Here is a 20,153-nt window from a genome sequence, read left to right on the forward strand (position 1 = left end):
TGATAACTAAATGGTCCTGCTTAAAACAAACTTTAAAATTTTAAAGCTTTTAAAATATACCTGCCATTTAAATACACATGCATTTCTCATTATCAAACAAGATACATTCTACATAATTTAGCTTTTCTCAATGATGAAGGGTCATTAAGAACATTTATTATATGGTGGTATCTTTAACCAATTTACTTTTTGGCTGCACCCACGACATGCGGAAGTTCCCAGGTCAGGTTCAAACCCATGCCACAGCAGTGATCTGAGTCACTGCAGTGACAATGTCGGATCCCTAAACTGTTGCACCACAAGGAAACTCTTATGGTGGTATCTTTAGGTTAGAATCCTTTTTGTTCCTAGAAAATATAGCTCCGGACTATGAACTAATTTTTTAAACAAATTCTTATTACTGTCCTATAGTTTTTCTGTTTTACTTTCCACTGCCCTTTCAAATGTCACCTCTTATTCCTAATCATCATCTCTCCATAATCATTATTTAATATATGACAAACTGGGAAACAAGAAACTGATTTGGGTATGCATTATGTGAACTGTCAATTCTTACTATACAGCTCCACAGAATCATTTGGCTTCAGCCCAGAATCAACTAAATTCCAGATTACTGAGATTTAAATACCTGAGTCACCACCAATTCTTAATAGCAAATCATTTTCTTCTAGTATGTAAATGCAGATTTTAATGTATTAATTAAACAATTTTATGTCAAGTCATTAAAATGCTAAAATTGAATTATTTGTAGGATTTTTTGGGGGGGTTTTAACACCACACCTGTGGGAGTTCCTGCTGTGGCACAGTGGAAACAAACCCAACTAATATCCATGATGACGCGGGTTTAATCCCTGGCCTCGCTCAGTGGGTTAAGGATCCGGTGTTGCTGTGAGCTGTGGTGTAGTCACAGATGCGGCTTGGATCCCATGTTGCTATGGCTGTGGCATAGGCTGGCAGCTGCATTTCTGATTCAACCCCTAGCCTTGGAACTTCTATAGGCCACAGGTGTGGCCCTAAGAAGCAAAAAAAAAACAAACAAACAAACAAAAAAAAACAAACCCACACCTGCAACATCAATAAAATGATGTGCTTCCTAGTTAATAACTACTCTGTCTGAAAAAAGGAAGGAAAAGAAAGACGGAAGGGAGGGAGGAACTCTTTATGTATCTGTATTCAGCTTTACATTTTAATCATGTTATGTTAGAACACTTTAACACCTGGCTCAAGAGAGAGGATTTAATGAATGGTGTAAGCATGAATTGAATCGAAAGAATTCTTAATAGAAATTTCTAATGACCATCGATATTTCATCGATATTAATTTCTGTCCAAATATAATGAATTTTTTAATATCTTTAGTTTTAACTATAACATTTAACAGAAACACTTACCCTCCTGTGCCAATGGATCTCTTTTGATGGTTTTTTGAATCATAATAGCGCTGTAGGATCATAGCACTTCTGCTTTTCAAATATCCAGTCTCTACTTCAATATAATTCTCCAAATAGGAAATGAAAATGGACTTGATAAGCTTAGACAAGAAAGTCTGTTTATCAGTACCTAAGTTAAACTCCATCAACTTGCTGGAAAGATTTGTGGTTCTTTTCATGGAAAAGGTGGGGGGGAAAGATTAATGTATATTTTAGGTATAGTAACAATATCAAGAAATACATATTTTAACAATGTGAGTTTTTAATAACTTCTGTTAAACAACAATTTATTAAACCTTGGGCAGTTACTTAGGATGCAGAGAGCAATATTTAGGGTTAAATATTAAGTAGAATGAACATTACAAACAATACTATGGTTTTGAAAACTGCTGTGAACTCCTAGAGATGACTTAGGAGAGGAAACTGAGGCAACCACCAGCCTAGAAATGGCAACAGAGGCAGAATGGCTTCAAGTATACCATTCATGACATGGTATCCAAGTTAAAATACAGAAAGGTCTACCCTCTGTTTATTCTATTCTGTCTCTATCTTTGGACTTTCCTCTAATTTTCTGTTTATTGTCGGAGATAGGCTCAGAACAATGCTGCTGTTGAGATGGAGTTCCTGTTATAGTTACTTTTGAAAACACTCCTCTCAAAATGATGACACTGAAGAACATTCTATAGAGCTGGAAAAAAATTCTTCATGAAGCTTCTACAAAGTATAACATTGTTATTTACCAAAGCACAAGACAAATTCTCACATCAGACTTAAGTATGAAATTGTCAATTGACAAGAATGTGTCATTCCTTTCCTCAATTTCTAAAGTTTTTAACTGCAAATAAATGTAATATACTAGTTCTCAAAGAAAGAAATAGTGAACTAGCTTACAATTAAAATCAGAAACAAAATGCTTAAGTCTTAGTGTAAACAAGGCTTTATATTTCATTAAAGTACATTAATATAAAGCATAATATCTAATTCCTTAAGTCAACATACTACGAATATTGCTCTTGTACAATACTAGTCTTCAGCCAAGTATTCAATGCTAAAAGAGCTACTGCTATCCAACAAACTGTTTTTCAAAAATAACTGAATACTTCCCTATGTTTGGAAAAAAAAGAAAATGTGAAATATTATTTTCTAATTAAAAAACATACCTTGTATATAAATCATAGAGATTTTTGAGGTACTGCTCTGCATCAGACTTCCTACATTCTTCTAACTGGTCTTTCACAAAGCTCTAAAAAAGGTCAATATTCAGTCAATTACATAAATATTAAATTACAGTCAATATTTTTTCTCTATAATTACTCCACATTCTTGAACTGCTCTGACTTAATTCCAATGGAAAAGGAAATGCACAGAAAAGAGACCAATATAAAAAATAAGAAAATAGGTTTTAAATTTTTACTGCTTCTCCTACTTGCTTGTACATTTATATCACTGTTGGGAACAAGCAGTAAGAATCTCAAATATGGTGTCTTTTGAAACTGGCCAACTTGCCTCATGAAGTACCTTGGGGGAATAAAAAAAATCCCCCAAAACCAAAACCTGAAGCTATACCAGTATGGTCAATTCCTTAAAGCAGCATTTCCCAAACTGCTGTCTGAGCAACACTGGTATCCCTTGAGACACTAATAGGCATTACTTTAAAACTGGAAAATGCTGTACATTACATTTCCATTTGTAGAGAATCACAATACATATTAAAGGCTATTAAAAGTCCTGAACTGTGTTTTAAAAACAATATTTATTTAATGATGTTCAATCCATTGGTAAATATAGTTTACAAAAGTACAGAGCTAAAGAAGTGAAGGTCATGAGTCCCTGCATTTTTCACGTAAGTATCATATTATTAAAATTGAGCTTGTAATTCCTATTTAATTTCAAAAATGCCATCTACTGATCAAGATAAGAACCAAATGGAATTTCCTGGTGGCCTGGCAGTTAAGGACCCAGTGGTGTTACTGCTGTGATGTGAGTCAATCCCTGGCCTGAGAACTTATTCATGCCACAGAAGTGGCCAGAAAAAAGATGAGAACCCAATAAGTAAAAAAATCTGAAGCTACTCTACCTCAGTCTATTACTACTACTACTACTGATATACAAATTTCATACACATGCTCCAATGATACAATGATTACCACCTTTTTCTTGGTGAACAACAAAACATTTTTTTTAAAGCATGGCAGTGTCATTCCTTTTCCCTATAATGAATAAGTGGATTACTAGTCCTAAATTTAAGGAAACTCAGTTAAAAATACCAAAAAACCCATACTGCCTTAAGAACTACTTAGTCAGTGTTTAAAATTACCTGTAATTTGATTTCAAATACATTTTGAATAAGTTTAGCCAATACAGTTTCTGGATTACTAAAGATATCGCCAACTTGTTTGTTCACCCGTTGACACAGTATTGCTGCATCTTCAAATATATCATTTCTCAAGTAAGCACCCTATACAGCAGAGGAATTTTACATAATGAATATATAATTTTAAAATATTTTTAAAAACACAAATTAGCATAAAATTTTTTAAAAGTCCAACAAAATATATGGCTATGTTACCTCCTGGCACTGCTTTATATAAACATCAACACAATGGGAATAACCCTATGAAAAAGAAAGGAATACATATCACTGTTCTGGTTCATTTAAAATAATAATAACAACAATCTCAATAAAAGAGGTATTATATGTAATAAAGCTATGTCTATGCTCCAACAAATGGCTAACAGTAATAGCTACTCTCTGGTTCCCATACTACCACAGATAGTTAAGGTCAAGCCTTCTTGTTTTTGAATTATTTCATTTTATGTTTGGCTGAAAAAAATACATTAAACACCCAGAGTGCAGAAAATATGACTTTCTAAGTCAAACTATATAAAAATTCGGTGATAAAATATTAATAATATTGACTATAAGATCCCTACTTAAATAATATTAAATACCTAGAATTTAACATAATTTCTGGAGAAAAATACAAAATGCATATTCAAATTATTCCAAACAATGAAAATTAACTTTGTGATATACAACAGAGGAAAATCATATATTATTAATATATAGAATTCATACCTCTACATTCTTAAAGACTAGTCTACATTTGTAATTTTTACTATTTACCTTAAAATGAAGTAAAACAGCTGCTACTTCTCTCATTCTGGAGATTTCACCCCTTCTTTGAGCACTGGTAAACTCCTGGATCAGCTGGCATTCTAAATCATGGTATTTACCTAGAAACAGAAAGTCATTCAGCTACAATGAGACAGGATGTTCAACTTATTTATGAGTATATGGTTTCTTTACAAATATAACGGCTATAATGATTTAGCTTTCTTTTGGAAGAAGTGCAAAAACCATTTGAGATTACAGGCAGTGGATTAAATCCCTATAATAAACTACAGGTAAAACAGGTGAGCTCTTACAGCCTGACTGCCATTTACCACTGTTACGTAAAAAAGAGCTGACGGGGAAAAACCCTCTGGGTGTCACTTCTGACAGCAAGAGATCAGAAAAATCTTAAACCTAAAACTACAAAAAAGGTGAGGATAATCAAAACTTTTATGATTTTAAGAGTTCAGATCCCTTTGCCGTAAATAACGGCAGATTCAACCTCAAATTACACCTTAAGACAACACATGGTATTTGATTCACTATATTCTTGCGACTATTGCATTACACTTTTGGGAAAATAGGTGGTCTTTGAACTTCTTTTAATGGCCTCCCAAAGAGTGACTACTACTACCACGAAGCCTGGAAATACAGTATCTTTTCAAGAAATCTCAAGTGATCTGATTAAAATATGATCTAAAGATCAAGAATCAAATTATCATGTAGAGAGTTAAACAGGTACTGAAATGGTCATACAAATTTAGCTTTAAAAAAGAAACCTACATTAGAAATATATGTATGAATACAAAACAATCTCCAAGATACACTGTTAAATTAACAACATAAGGTATCAAGCTATTTGTACAATACGCCACCAATTATTTCAAAATAAATTGGGGCTGCAGAACTAAATTCTATACAGACTTACATGATTTATGTCCTATACTTGTATGTCCATAGAATACTCTGGAAGAATATCCAAGACAATGATAACAGTTGTTTCAATGAAGAAGAATCAAACCCAGGAATGGGGTGGGAGGATGACATTGCTCCCACTCTCCCCTTTTACTAATTTTTTTCTTTTATACAAGTAGTGTAAAAAGTTAAATAAATATAACCCCACTTACTTGCAATTTTGGATTTAACTTCTGAAAATCTGAAAGATAAAAACCAATGATGAGGCTTATTAGTTGTAACAAATGTACCATAGTAACATAAGATGTTAATAGTAAGGAAATTAGGTTTGTGTTTATATGGGATCCCTCTACACTAAATGTTGTCATAAAAAAGAAGGAATGAAAGCAGGGAATGAAGTGACGGAGGAAAAGATAAAGCTAGGGGTGAAGGAGTACTGACAAGAAGCATGCCACAAAACAAAACTGAATTTGGGCAATGCAGATGGGATATCTGATGCTCACTAGGGAAATTCACACTGAATAACCAATTCCCTTTAAAGAGGGAAGAGTTCTGTGTATGGCATTAACAACCCAGCCAACCCCAATCACCAATTTATGGTCCTGACTCATATTCACTGGCATTTTAAATTCACTTGGTATTTGTCTATTTTCTCCTCTGTTGGGATATTTTCAAATGAAGTTCCATTATTGTTACTTGAAATAAAACAATGATAAAATAAACATACACAAATGAATTATCCTAAAACTAGAAAAATAAAATAAAAACTATAAAAAGAACCCTGCGATGTGCCTAGCAGAGTAACCATTCAACCTCTGCAAATTCAGAAACTAAAATATCTACCTTACACTAAAATTTTTTCAAATCATAAATATCAAGGGGGAATGCACAACAAGTAAAATCAATGTTAAGAGATTTTATATAATCAATTTGAAGAGTGGTTGGCAAAAGAGATGCCAAAGACAAATGAAGAAGGTAAGTAATTTAGAGAGCTATACAAAATTGATATACAAAGTCACAGTGGATCACACACAGAGTACATGTTAGGCCATACTGATCTCTGTGAAAAAAAATTAAACTTGATTAGAATATACTGAATTAATACAGAATCAATTGCAAGGCCTGGTAGAGAGGCTGAACAAAACTGTAAAAGAAGTAACTGACATAGAAGAAGATTAGTACATGACTATGTGTTTGTAGGGGTGAGAGGTAGATGTACAACAATTATCATGAACCTATTGTGAGCCACACATTTTACCCATTTAAGTAAATGGTTTAACTCTAAAATAAAATAAAGAGAGGGGTTTTGTGGCTGACAATAAAAATCATTACTTGGAGTTTCCATTGTGGCTCAGCGGGTTAAGGATCTGGCATTGTTGTGAGCTGTATGTAGGCCAGCAGCTGCAGCTCTGATTCAACCCCTAGCATATTGAACTTCCACATGCTGCAGGTACGGCCCTAAAAGAAGAAAAAAAAAAAAAAAACCTTACATACAGTACTGAGCAAGTATGAGATTATTAATAAAGCTAAGTGATAGATGCTCATGACTGCTAATCTTCATGATGATAAAAAGTTGAGAGTAGGGAGTTCCCATCGTGGTGCAGTAGAAACGAATCTGACTAGGAACCATGAGGCTGCAGATTTGCTCCGTAGCCTCGCTCAGTGGGTAAGGATCCAGCTTTCCTGTGAGCTGTGGTGTAGGTCACAGACGCAGCTCAGATCTGGCATTGCTGTGGCTGTGGCTGTGGCATAGGCTGGCGGCTGAACTCCAATTTGACCCCTAGCCTGGGAACCTGCATATGCCGCAGGGGCAGCCCCAAAAAGCAAAAAAAAAAAAAAGTTGACAGTAAAATGAGATCTATTTTGGGATTAGGGAATTCACTTTCATTCCGTGTTTGGGACATAATGGTGAAGCTTTAAGTATAGGAATATATTTACATTCTACCTCTACCTAAGGATCTTCAAATATTACCAAAGAATAAGATAAATATTATCTATTTTAAAGGAAGACTTTTTTTTTTAAGATATTCAAATGGGAGAATCATTATTAACAAGATTTTATTAAAGAGTGTGATATTCCATGAACTAAAGGATAACATGAAAGAATTTCCTTCTCAGTGAAGTTTCTTTTGGGATGAAACCATTAATATACCTAACTTGGCAATGGTCCTAGGGCCTTGCATCTTAAAACAGTACCTCTTAACCTGAGGTCCCTAAGAAGGAACCTACGGATAGGCTAAAGGGTCTAAAATTCCATGAAACCATATACAACAGCCTGTGTATCTGAATTTTTTAAAGTAATTTCATAACTACTGCCAGCTTTTCAAAGGTGTCCAAGACTCCAAAAATCTTAAGAACGTCCATCTAGAAACAGGAAAAAGCAGCTCAAGAGCCCCCGGTGTAAAACTTTCTCTATCCCCTCCTACCCTGATCATCAAAGTCCAAAAACTAAAAAGCCAAAATCTCACGCCAATCAATTTCAAAATTCTCTACAATTTTTTCTCAAAAGAAAAAAAAGGATTAAAATTATTTCAAGATATATCATTACATTTAGTTAAGAGACCACATTTTTTCAATCAACTATTACATACAAAAGCAGTGCTCATAAGTTCATGTTGAATTAATCAGCAGAATCATATAGAAAAAGTATGATTTTATTCTATAAATTACATTGTATAATCAAATTAGCTCTTGAGGAAAAAACTTGCCTATCAAAAGGTAACTCCTGGGCGATTAGGTGCAACTTCTGAATGATGTCTGCTGCCTCCTTTATCTATTAAAAAATAAAAGCAATAATTAAAAACTTTATGCATATCAAAAATTTTATATTTGAGAACAGCAATATTCTCCTATGTATGCCCAGAGACCCTCACCCAAACAATTTTCTTTTAAAACATACAACAGGAGTTCCCATCGTGTTGCAGTGGAAACAAATCCGACTAGGAACCATGAGGTTGTGGGTATGATCCCTGGCCTCGCTCAGTGGATTAAGGATCTGGCATTTCTGTGAGCTGTGGTGTAGGTTGCAGGCACAGCTGGGATCTGGCATTGCTGTGGCTGTGGTGTAGGCCGGCAGCTACAGCTCCAATTCGACCCCTAGCCTGGGAACTTCCATATGCCATATGTGCAGCCCTAAAAAGACAAAAGACAAAAATAAATAAATAAATAAGTAAAACCTTCTGAGCTACAGAAATACATCTGGAGTATCACCAATGAGTCAACAGGAAAATAAACATTTATCTTTATGGTACTGAAATCTTGTGATTTTATAATGCCATAATCCCCCCCCAAAGAAACCTGCAGATCAAATTTACTCCGAAAAAAGTCAAATCATTGATTGTTGAAAGCAAGATTAATTATCTTCTGGGCTTATGAAAGGATAAACAAGATTTATGAAAATAACTCAGACCACTCAGCTGTATATTTAAGTGAATAAAATGCCTGTCAATTAATTAAGTTATAAACCTTGTTTTAAATAAACCTTGTTTATTAAAGTTCAATACTAAGTCTCTTGAATGGAATATGATATAGAAATGTTTATACTTATTCAAGTCGTGGAACTAAAGGGTTTAGACAAGGGGTCTAAAATTCTTAAAATGCAGATATTTGTGTATACTGACACTAATGTATAGAGGAGTTACATAATATTTACTTTTTTCATTAAAGTATAGTTGATTTACAATATTGTGCCAATTCCTGCTGTATAATGTTTCTTTTTAAAACTGTAAACAAGTATATAACTTCTATTTTGGCGCATATTCAGTAACTTATTTTATGATCATTCACTTTCTTTTACACTGAAAGAACAGAAAAGAAAAGACAAGAAAGGGAAAGAGACTCTCTCGTAAAGGGAGAAGAGCTGAGAACATTAATTTAGAACTTTCTGAGTACTCATGTGAAGTCTAGCAAGCCAACTATGGAAAACAAAGGCAAGGCCAAAAAATATTGTTGTTGCCAAACAAGTCAATATAGATAGCCTTTCTGCTTTAGTTATCACTTCTCTCCTAGTCATCATGTCACTGTCATTTTCAGTTATCACTCTTACCCTGCCACACATGGGCACAGATACCACTGCAGTATCACTTTTCACCAAGCTATTTAGTTGTACTAGCAATGTCCACCCTTTTCTCCTCACCAATACCCCCTTCAGAAAGAACTTGCCTGGTACATGTTTTATGTTCCCATCAGGAGTCTGTTCTTGTTCTTTTAAGAGATGGAAGTTAGTGTTTGCAAACTTCCTTTAGTGTAGTAAAGAAGTAGAGCAGTAAATAACACTTGATTTTATGAAATTCCTACTGGTAATTATTTCATAAAAATTGTTTCAATTCAAGTAGCTCTTAAGGTCATCCACCAGTGAAAATATACTCTAGGTACAGAAGCTTTCAAAACCACAATCTAACAACTTGCTTACATCTGCTATTGATATTAGGGTAAGGTGAGAGACCACCCAGGCTAACAGGTTAAAAACAATCAGGGCCACCAGGCATTATTTATATGAAGAACAATAAGCTGTGAGTCTAAGAAAAATAACTAACATACTTTGTGACAGAGGTAAGAGGGAATATATACTATGGACATAAAATTGTTTGTTTTTTCCACTGAAGAAAATTAGAAGATTCTGAAAAGCAAAGATTAAAAAAAAAATCTTTCAATATTCAAATACATACTTTCCTACCTATATGAGTGATTTTTCCTTTTCTTTCCATTGGGAAGGTGGTTGGCACAGAGTACAGAAACTGAGACAGCCAAAAGTTTATCTGGTAAGTAGCAATCTAGTACCATATATGACATTCCAAGTGTGGTTTTAACACTTCCTTAAGTGTGATAGGCCAAAAATGATTCACGATTAGCTTTAAAAAGTAACCCAAAACTTATGGGGGACATGAGCGAAAACCAAGACAACTGGGAAAAGAGGACTAAAGTATAAGAAAAAAGGAACACACAAAATGAAAGAAAATGGGATATGGCAGAGAGCAAAGCAAAGGAGAGAAAATAGGAATCAGCTTAAACACTGTTTATACTTGCTCCTCAAAAATTACAGATGGCTAGTGACCAAGCGAATGAACCAGCAAGGATATTACTTTTTTTTTCTTTTTCTTTTAATCAAAACCTCAAAAACTAAGAGACAACAGTAACACCATGAACTACACAATTACTTGAGGATAAGTGAAATGTTTAAAGAAAAGTGTGAAGAACATAATTTCATTATGCAAAACATTACAAGCAATACAAGTCAGGTTAAAAATATGTGTAATCAGGAGTTCCCATCGTGGTGCAGTGGTTAACAAATTCTACTAGGAACCATGAGGTTGCGGGTTCGGTCCCTGCCCTTGCTCAGTGGGTTAACGATTTGGCATTGCTGTGAGCTGTGGTGCAGGTTGCAGACGCAGCTCGGATCCGGTGTTGCTGTGGCTCTGGTGTAGGCTGGTGGCTACGGCTCCGATTAGACCCCTAGCCTGGGAACCTCCCATATGCCGCGGGAGCGGCCCAAGAAATACCAAAAAGACCAAAAAAAAAAAAAAGTGTAATCAGTCAATTTTAAAATGTTTATTCTTCTCTAGATTCTAAATGGCTGTCTTGAGCCACATCAAATAAAGAGACCAAATCAAACTGAGAAAAATATCTGCATTTCATTTATAGCAAAGCATAAATATACCATACAATCCAACAGGTATAATCCAAGGTAAGAAGATCTAAAGATCTGAAATCAGAATTATATACAATTTTATAAAAATAAAATAATTTTAATAATATGTATAAATATACACTTGTATAACACATTAGAAATATGTCTACTTATATTTATATTTAGAAAACATAAAATAGAAGCATCCCATAAACCGTCCTGAAAAACAGTTCAGTGTTCAAGTCCTGTGCATGTGTGTGCATACTTTCATAAATAAAAATACATAAAAGCATAAAGGTTAGATATTGCCGCTGTTTTACAAGTGTTTAAGTACGATAATGTTCCTGATGTTAATCTTATCAGTTCTACTTTATACTATGAATATACTTCGTGAAATTCATTCTTTAAAATATTATCTTTAGAGGAATTATCTTTACACATGTAATCATTTCTTTCAAAGATGATCTCTAAAAATTATAAATTCTATAAAAGCCTATGTAGTTCCTACTCACACACAAAAAATGCATTTAATTCAAAATGAACATTAATAATATTTAGGTGTTTTTTGCTTCTTTGTCTTGTTTTTTTTGGTCATGCCCATGGCATGCGGAAGCTCCTGGGCCAGGGATCAAATCCGAGCCACAGCAATGAAAACACTGAGTCCTTAAGCTGCTGAGCCACCATGGAACTCCAATAATACTTAGCCTTTAACATCCCACTATCTGAGATATTCCATGGAATAAAATCAGAATAATTCTGAAAGACTATTCAATGTATACGTGGGCAATGTTACTACGTGCATGTACCATGGATAAGAATATCTATTTTTTGGGAATTCCCGTCATGGCTCAGGAGAAATGAATCCATGAGGATGCAGGTTTGATCCCTGGTCTTGCTCAGTGGTTTAAGGATTCGGTGTTGCTATGAGCTGTGGTATAGGTGGCAGACACAGCTCAGATCTTGCATTGCTATGGCTGTGGTGTAGGACAGCAGCTGCAGCTCCGATTCGACCCCTGGCCTGGGAACTTCCATATGCAGTGGGAGTGGCCCCAAAAAAGACAAAAATATATATATATATCTATTTTTTCACACATTTTGATTTTTTCCCTTGAGGGGAAGAAAACTAAATAATCTTCTTCCAATATTGTAGAGTAGCCAATACCATGCACCCTCAGGTCAGGAGTAAGTGACTAGTGGTATGAAAAATGTTAATATAAACAATTCAGATTTTTGAATTCTCTTTGGTCTAAACTATGCTTTAATTCTTCGTAAGAGATCTTTATTCAAGTAATAAAAACTAGAAGCTCTGAATTCCCTACACAGAAAGAGCCTTCAGCCTGTCAATGATTTAGGTCAGACTACCCTCTTAGCCAGAATGTGACTATTAAATTCTGCTAATATTAAAAGTTAATTATAAGACTTATTTTTTAAATAAATTTTGTAAATTTTAATGTGACATATTTGATTTTAAGACAATATGATTTTATCCAGTTTTTTATTTTTGCCATATTTTATTCTTAAAAAATTTCATTTATTTTATTTGGTTGGGCACGCCCACAGCATGCAGAAGTTCCTGTGCCAAGGATCAAACGCATACCACAGCAGTGACAATGCTGGATCCTTAACCCACTGAGCTGCCTGGGTACTCCAAGAAATACTTACTAATATAGTTACTTCAGCATTTCCAAACCATACATAATTTCATAAACAAAAATGCCAAGCAATCCAATTGAAAATTTGAATATAAACACTTCATGACAATTTGTAGGCAAGTGTACACTTCAGGATACTGAATGATTTGAAGTTGGCTACTCAGTGATTTGAAGTCTGGAAAGTAGTAATTGTAGTTCATAATCAGGGCATTTTTATTAACACTACAATTTGCTATCATCCTTCTGACAGTGCTCACCTTTTCAGAATTTGTAAAAACATCAGATTTCAATTCTCCATCTAGAAACTCATTAAAGTATTTCATCAGTTTCTGAGCTTCTACTGCCCGTTGCCTGGGTGTGTTTACCCCCTCTAACTGGTCTCCAAGGTGACAGACCTTGGTTGCTACATAGCTGATGTGCTCATCTAGTTCTTGGAAATGTTGGAAGGCAACCTAGGAAAAATGTGCAGAAGCATAAAATAAAATCAGGGAATCCAGTTTATACATAAATTTATATCAAAACTAAACCACCAATCTCATCGGCTACTCTCTCAGGTAACTAAAAGTAATATACAATGTTATATATGAGATGATCTAGAAAAACAATTTATATCCATTAGGACTGCATGATCTAAAAGCTTTCTAACCAAATTAGATACTTTTATCCCTTTATTTATTAAAATAACCCATATTTTATCATGATACATTTGTTAATTAACAAAACAGCAAGGCAACTTACTAGCTATCCTAACAAAATTTCTAGTACCATTTAGTCCTAAATAATGATTCTGAAACAAATTTAAGTATCAAAGGGACCAGATACTTGAACAACCTGCTTTCTATTATACTAAAATGAGTCAAAAATATGTAACAAACGCTGATTAAAAATATAGTATTTAACATATATTTTAAATATTTAAAGAGCAATGCTAGTATTACAAATATGGTAAAACGGTTCCTGTCCAGTTTTGTAAACAGGATAGACTATAACGATTATTCTACTGAGGCAAAGGTACATTACTTCCTAGAGTATTCCTCCCCTTTTTTCCAGAGGACACTGACTGTTCTGTGGCAGACGAAAATTATGTACAATGAATGCCTTAGAATTGTCAATAACAAAACTGATGATAACTTAGTTGGTACTTTTATTCTAACCTTAAGTTGAAGAGAAAAAGCTGCAAATATTGACTAAGGATTTCCTCTGTGCTGGACACTATTAAAAGCATATTACATATTTTTACTTATTTAATCCTTAAAAAAAACCTATTTTATTGATGAAAAAACTGAGGCACAGAGGTTAACTTGCTTGAGATGACAAAGCTAATAAGTGGCAGAGTAGAATGGATCTAGAGCTTCTAAGATTAAATAGCAATACTATTATTATTACCAAGGGGAATCTGCATTGGAAGTATTTGGAATCCATCACCTTAACTACCTAAAAACACATTCTCCACCTTATGTAAATTCTCTACCTTTATTAAATATTTTCTAACCACCATAAATACTTAAGTGAAAGAATCTGAATACATGAAATCTGAGCAGAAGTCAGCTTGCTAATCCCTAAGACTAAAGAACAAACAGCCTCTGGAAGGATGATAAAAATGCTCTTCTAACTACAGTTATAAAGGGCAATCAAGTTCCACTTAAGGCTCAGGCTGCGAAAGAGGTTAAGAGGTTCCAGATTAAGTCTAGGGCCTAAAAATGGCTAAGAAGCATGGCCTACTTACCCCACAGTAAGTCTAGTAATCTAGTTCTACCCCAAAATGGACTGAGGAAGAGTTCTGCATATGCACGTCCCAGTTATAACCGAATTCTCATTAGGGAACATAACTTGTGAAACTTGCAGACCAGGTTTCCTCTAGGAAAAAAGCTGACCCAGGCAGTAGTTGATCTGGTGCTTTATGATTAAATAAGAATTCAAATGACTACCTAATTATCCAAACTAATCATGAGCTCCTAAAAATACAGGTCTGGTGAAGTGTCATTCTTAAAAGTTTGCATTATTAGAGAGGAAGCAAGGACCACACTGTACTGGATACCACCACATCTTAAGAAGGGAGTACTGTGATTCCCAAACCAACACTCAGTAGCAAGCAAGTGTACCAAGAGCGCCTAATAACTCATTAACACTTTACCCCATGAGATGGGAACAGTATAAAGAAACCTTAACAATTACTATCATTTGATTGGACTTTTTAAAAAACCTAAAACTGAAAGGAAATAAAGATGTTATAGCCTGTATAAACTATTCATATTTAGTTAAATGTTTACCTGATTGCTTTTCTGGAGCTCTTGTACCTTCTTGGCAAATTCTTTAGCTTCTTTCTGACACTGTTGCTCTAGTTTCTCTACTTTCCTTTGAATCCTTTCATCCATTATCTGGAGTTCCTGAATATGATTTACAAATTCTTCTAATAATCTAACAAAGGAAAATTAGAATATGTATCAATCCATCTATCATTGATTACTAGCAAATGACCAGTTCATTTATAATTGTAAATAAAGTACTAATGAGCATTCCTCGAGGTAGGGATAAACATGTTAATTTATTAGGGATTATCTCTGCTAGGGATTATCTCTGACATAAATGAAACCTCATGGGGAATCTCCCTTAACCCCCAGAATAGAAACCAATTTTATAGAAATAGTCAAAAAGGTAATATGTACTATATACAAATAATACTGTGCATCCAGGGTATGGTGAACTTCTATTCCCCCAATTTAAAACTATTTAAAACAAAATATTCAAGATGTTTTATTTTAGAGACATAGCCAACCTTTTCTAATTTATTACCATTTGGAGAAAATATTAAATTCTTATAACACAATAAAATTCTTTCCCCCATATCACTTAAAGTCCTTCTCTAAAATAAAAGAAATATAAAAAGAACATAATAAATCACAAACCCCTAACACTTCTTCTTTTTATTAGCCAGCTGTTAACTCTCTTTACATAAATGCTGAAAAGAATTCCAAGTCACCTCTATTCCAAACATAAATTTGTACTAGACTAGGTCTATGAAAAAAAATTTTTTACTTCACCTTTTAGGATCAAAAGCTTCAGGTCCCCCTCTGGAGCCTCCTCCTGGAGTTCTCCATACAAGACGTTCAATATACTCATCTGCCACAAAAGGCTCCTAGTTTACAAAATAAAAGTTTTTAAAAAGCTTCATAAGCAATAACTTAATACTACTTACAAAAATGAATAACAGGTGAGAACTTGAAATTAAATTACTAATAATACATTTATATTATTAAAATGTACAGTTTTTTCAATTAAAAAATCTTCAACAAAGTACTTAATGAAAATTCAACTATTAAAATATTAAAGCAATACTATGAGCAGGAACATCTCAATGGAAAAATGAGCAAAGGAAACAAATTCATAGAAGAACTATAAATGGCCAAGAAACCTGAAATATATACAGCCTTACTAGTAATCAAATAAAGTCAGGTTATCACTCCCCCCCTTAATTATGATATGCAATACAGGAAAGGGTACACTAAAATTCATACTCTCATTGTTAGAAACAGGTACAATATTTTTGGAGGACCCTAGGTAAAATTTTAGTAATATTTAAAAACACTACAAATCTCATTCCTTTTAACCCAGTAAATAAATCTACTTTTAAAATTCTAAAGGAGGAGTTCCCATCATGGTGCAACGGAAAGGAATCAGATCAGGAACCATGAGGTTGCGAGTTCAATCCCTGGCCTTAATCAGTGGGTTATAGTGTTGCTGTGAGCTACCGTGTAGGTCACAGACATGACTCAAATCTGATGTTGCTGTGGCTGGTAGCTATAGCTCCAATTTGACCCCTAGCCTGGGAACCTCCATGTGCTGTGGGTGTGGCTGTAACAAGCAAAAAAAAAAAAAAAAAAACCTAAAGGAAAAGCAGTTATGAGCACACAAAATTTCTGTATTTTGTAGAACACTGAAAAATTACTCACATAAATATTCAATAAAACATTACTGAAAAATTACAGTAAACTTACAGGATAAAAAGCAATATGTTCCTATTAAAGTCATACTGTAAATTTTTTTAATGAAATGAGAAAAACTGCTCACATAAAATATCCGATTTTTATAAAGCAGGATAAAATTTTCGCAGCAAAAAAAACTTATTAAAAAAAAAAGTGTATTTCAGGGAGTTCTCACTGCGGCTCAGTGGGTTAAGAACCTGACATAGTACCCATGAGGATGCTGATCCTTGGCTTCACTCAGTGGGTTAAGGATCCGGCATTGCAGGCATTGCTGCAAGCTGTGGTGTAACAGATGCAGCTTGGATCTGGCGTTGCTGTGGCTGTGACCCCAGAATTGCCCTTCATTCACTGGAAGTGCAGCTTTAAAAAAAGAAAAAGAAAAATTTTCCAAAAAAAGAGTAAAAGGCCCAATCAGGAAATAAACATTTATATGTTCACTATCAGCTGACAATGCATTTTTTAGACTAACACACACTGATTTACCTATATTTCATACTACCCTCTTTCATGCAAATAGATAGCATATATTGCTTCCCACTTAGCATGTAACTTAAACTGGTATCGTCTGCTGGTAATTCCAGTTTGAATTTTTATGTGTAAAATTTTCCATTTGTTAATCACGCTTTAAAAATATATTTTCAGTTTGGGGTTAGCAGATGCAAACTATTACATTTAGAATCGATGGGCAATGAGTTCCTGCCGTATAGCACAGAGAACTATGTCCAATTGCTTAGGATAGAACATGATAGGGGATGACATGAAAAAAAGGATACACACATACACACACACACATATGACTGGGTCACTATGCTGTATGGCATAAATTAGCACAATACTGTAAATCAACTATACTTTAATTAAAAAAATTTTTTTTTTCATTGGAATTCCCTAGTAGCTCAGCAGATTAAGGATCTGGCATTGTCACTGCTATGGCCAGGGTTTGATCCCTGGCCCAGGAACTTCTGCATGCCACAGATGTGACAAAAAAAAAATTCACTGATAAACATTCACTGAATAATAAAATTTCCAGTACCAAGCAATCTATTAAGCTTTGGAATTAAAAAAAAAAAAAAAGATATATGAAATAAAAGCTGCATCCTTGAGAAACTCATAGCCTGAAAAGGGAAAAATATATAAAGAACACAATAGTATGTGTTAAGTAAATTTAAACAAATTTCAGTTTTAACATTGCTAAGTGAGTTGTTAACTCAATAGGTAGTTGAGAGATAGAAATGGGATGTTCCTTAGTTCAGCAACTTAGTCTCTGCCAGGCACTGCAGTAGGGACTAAGAATACATTTATGAATTCAATACACAGGTCCCTAAAAGGCCTCACTGAAATGATGTTCAAGGTAAGGATGCAAACACTGAACAAGTAATTACAGCAACAACTAATTATAATTATGATAAATCTTAGAGAAAGAAAAGTTCTGAATGCTCTAAAAATACATTACAGCAACAAGAGACAATGGGAAGATTATAAAGAATGGAAGAAGATTGGCAAAAAAAAATGAGTACTGCAACAGTCTAACTTTCTGAGGATATACACTTTAGCTGAGACAAGAAAAGTCAGCCAGACAAAAACAGAATAGTTTTCCAGACCACTAGAAAAAAAGAAGACAGAGTTTAACCCATTAAGGAACTGAAAAGTAAGCAGGGACTAGATTACAAGGATCACATATACAGACTACCTCAATAATCCAACCAAAAAGTAGCCCCAGTTGCAAGTATCACATACCACATGTAGTATCTTCCAAGTTCATGCTACATGGCCAATGATTTGGCAGATACATTCTTTTCTATCCCTGTCAGCAAAGAGGATGAGATGGTTCATGGTCACACAGAACTGACAATGGTATATACATTTAGTTTTTCTTCAAGGCTGTGTGAACTCTCCTGCCCTCTTTTATAACATGATCTGTACCATGTGGACATTCTGCAGAATTTCTTACTGATCCATCATACAAATTGACATCATGCTAACTGGGCCAAATGTACAAGAATTGGCTAGCACATTGAACAGGCTTGGTAAGACATATGCTCCAGAGACTGAGACATATACTCTACAAAGATTCAAGGGCAGAGTGAATCAGTAAAAATCTTAAGGTAGTGAAGGGAGGCTGAGACATCTCATTCAAAGTAAAAGACAAACTATGGTACCTTACACCTCCCACCAGAAAGAAGGACACATGCCTGGCAGGCCTTTTCAGGTTATGGAGGCAATATATTCCATACCCACTCTGGCACATACATCAGTTGACACAAAAGCAGGAAAGAACTCTATGGAAGTAAAGGCAATACAGCCTAGGAAACCCTATAACTTTAAAGAAACCAGTGTCACACTTAAGTATTAAAGTAATAAATGACAAGAATCAGTGTCATATGGAAGCCCTAGTGAGATAATCACAACACAGATCCCTGGACTGTGAAGCAATATCATGCCATCTGTAGCAAAGAAGTATACATCTTTTAAGAGATGACTCCTGGTGTGCTACTGGACCCTGGCAGAGACAGTACACCTACCAGAGCACACAAAATGACCAGCATCCAGAACTATATAACATCAGGTGGGTTCTAAAAGACTCCCCAAGTCATTATGTCAAGTGGACCCAGAAACTATTCATCATAAGGATCAAACCTGTACACGGCCAGAACGCAAACTGCATAAGTAGGTAGCCCATACTCCCGTCTTCCACTACTTTTGCACTAGCATTCTTCCCTCAATTCACATGTATGGCCCTATGGGGACTCTCTCACAACCAGCTGACAGAGAAGGGAAAAGCATGAGCTTGGTTCATGAAGAGTTAGCTAAGCACCCAGTAAACTATAACTACAAGTGCTGCTTGGGCATTTGGCTATATGGGTGTGAAATGAATGAGGACAGCAGCTGCAATTATAACCTCACTTTGCAGTGGCCTTGAAACTCAGCAGCAAGGAAAAAAAAAAATCCTTCCAAAAGGCAAAGCTTTCAGAAATACACCTGGTCATCCTCTTAGGTGGAAAGAAAACTGACCTGAGGTTAGAATAAATATGGACTCACAGACAGTGGCAAAGGGCCTGGCTATTAGAGGAGAAAGACTGGAAGAAAGAGAAGAGGGAAGGCTGGGGTAAAGGCATGTGAATGGATACATAAGAGTTAGCATGAAGTATGAAGATCTTAGTACATGTTAACATCCACAAGAAGACATATACCACTGAAGAAGAAATAAACAACTAAGTAGATAAGATAACTCTGCCAGCTGACATCAGCCTGCTTCTGCATTAGCATACTGGACTCAAGAACAAAGAGAACACAGTACAAAGATACCATGGCCCCAACAGCATGAGGTCCTGATTACCAAGGCTGATCTACGACTTCAAAGCCAAATACCTAGCTTGAGTGACAGAGATCAGCTCTGAGACCCCAAAACAGTCCCATCCTTCAAGCTGACTAA

At 34.9% G+C, this 20,153-nt stretch overlaps 1 protein-coding gene across 3 annotated transcripts in view; it reads right to left on the minus strand.

Annotated features, from left to right (window-relative positions):
- The window catches only part of EXOC5 (exocyst complex component 5), a 52,678-nt gene that overhangs the window by 24,887 nt on the left and 7,638 nt on the right, over positions 1-20,153 (minus strand). For all 3 annotated transcript variants that reach the window (XR_007133196.1, XR_007133195.1, XM_047767432.1), the window contains exons 2-11: positions 15,779-15,873; positions 15,008-15,155; positions 12,995-13,189; positions 8,168-8,232; positions 5,672-5,700; positions 4,557-4,666; positions 3,999-4,043; positions 3,747-3,887; positions 2,590-2,672; positions 1,391-1,600 (exon numbers count right to left, since the gene is read on the minus strand). Coding sequence is in view for 1 of the 3 variants with exons in the window: in XM_047767432.1 (XP_047623388.1) it covers positions 1,391-1,600; positions 2,590-2,672; positions 3,747-3,887; positions 3,999-4,043; positions 4,557-4,666; positions 5,672-5,700; positions 8,168-8,232; positions 12,995-13,189; positions 15,008-15,155; positions 15,779-15,873 (1,121 nt within the window). In the remaining 2 variants the exon portion in view is untranslated. The remainder of the gene's footprint in view (positions 1-1,390; positions 1,601-2,589; positions 2,673-3,746; positions 3,888-3,998; positions 4,044-4,556; positions 4,667-5,671; positions 5,701-8,167; positions 8,233-12,994; positions 13,190-15,007; positions 15,156-15,778; positions 15,874-20,153) is intronic.

The sequence above is a fragment of the Phacochoerus africanus genome, chromosome 2 (genome assembly GCF_016906955.1).
Source record: "Phacochoerus africanus isolate WHEZ1 chromosome 2, ROS_Pafr_v1, whole genome shotgun sequence".
Classification (NCBI taxonomy): Eukaryota; Metazoa; Chordata; class Mammalia; order Artiodactyla; family Suidae; genus Phacochoerus; species Phacochoerus africanus.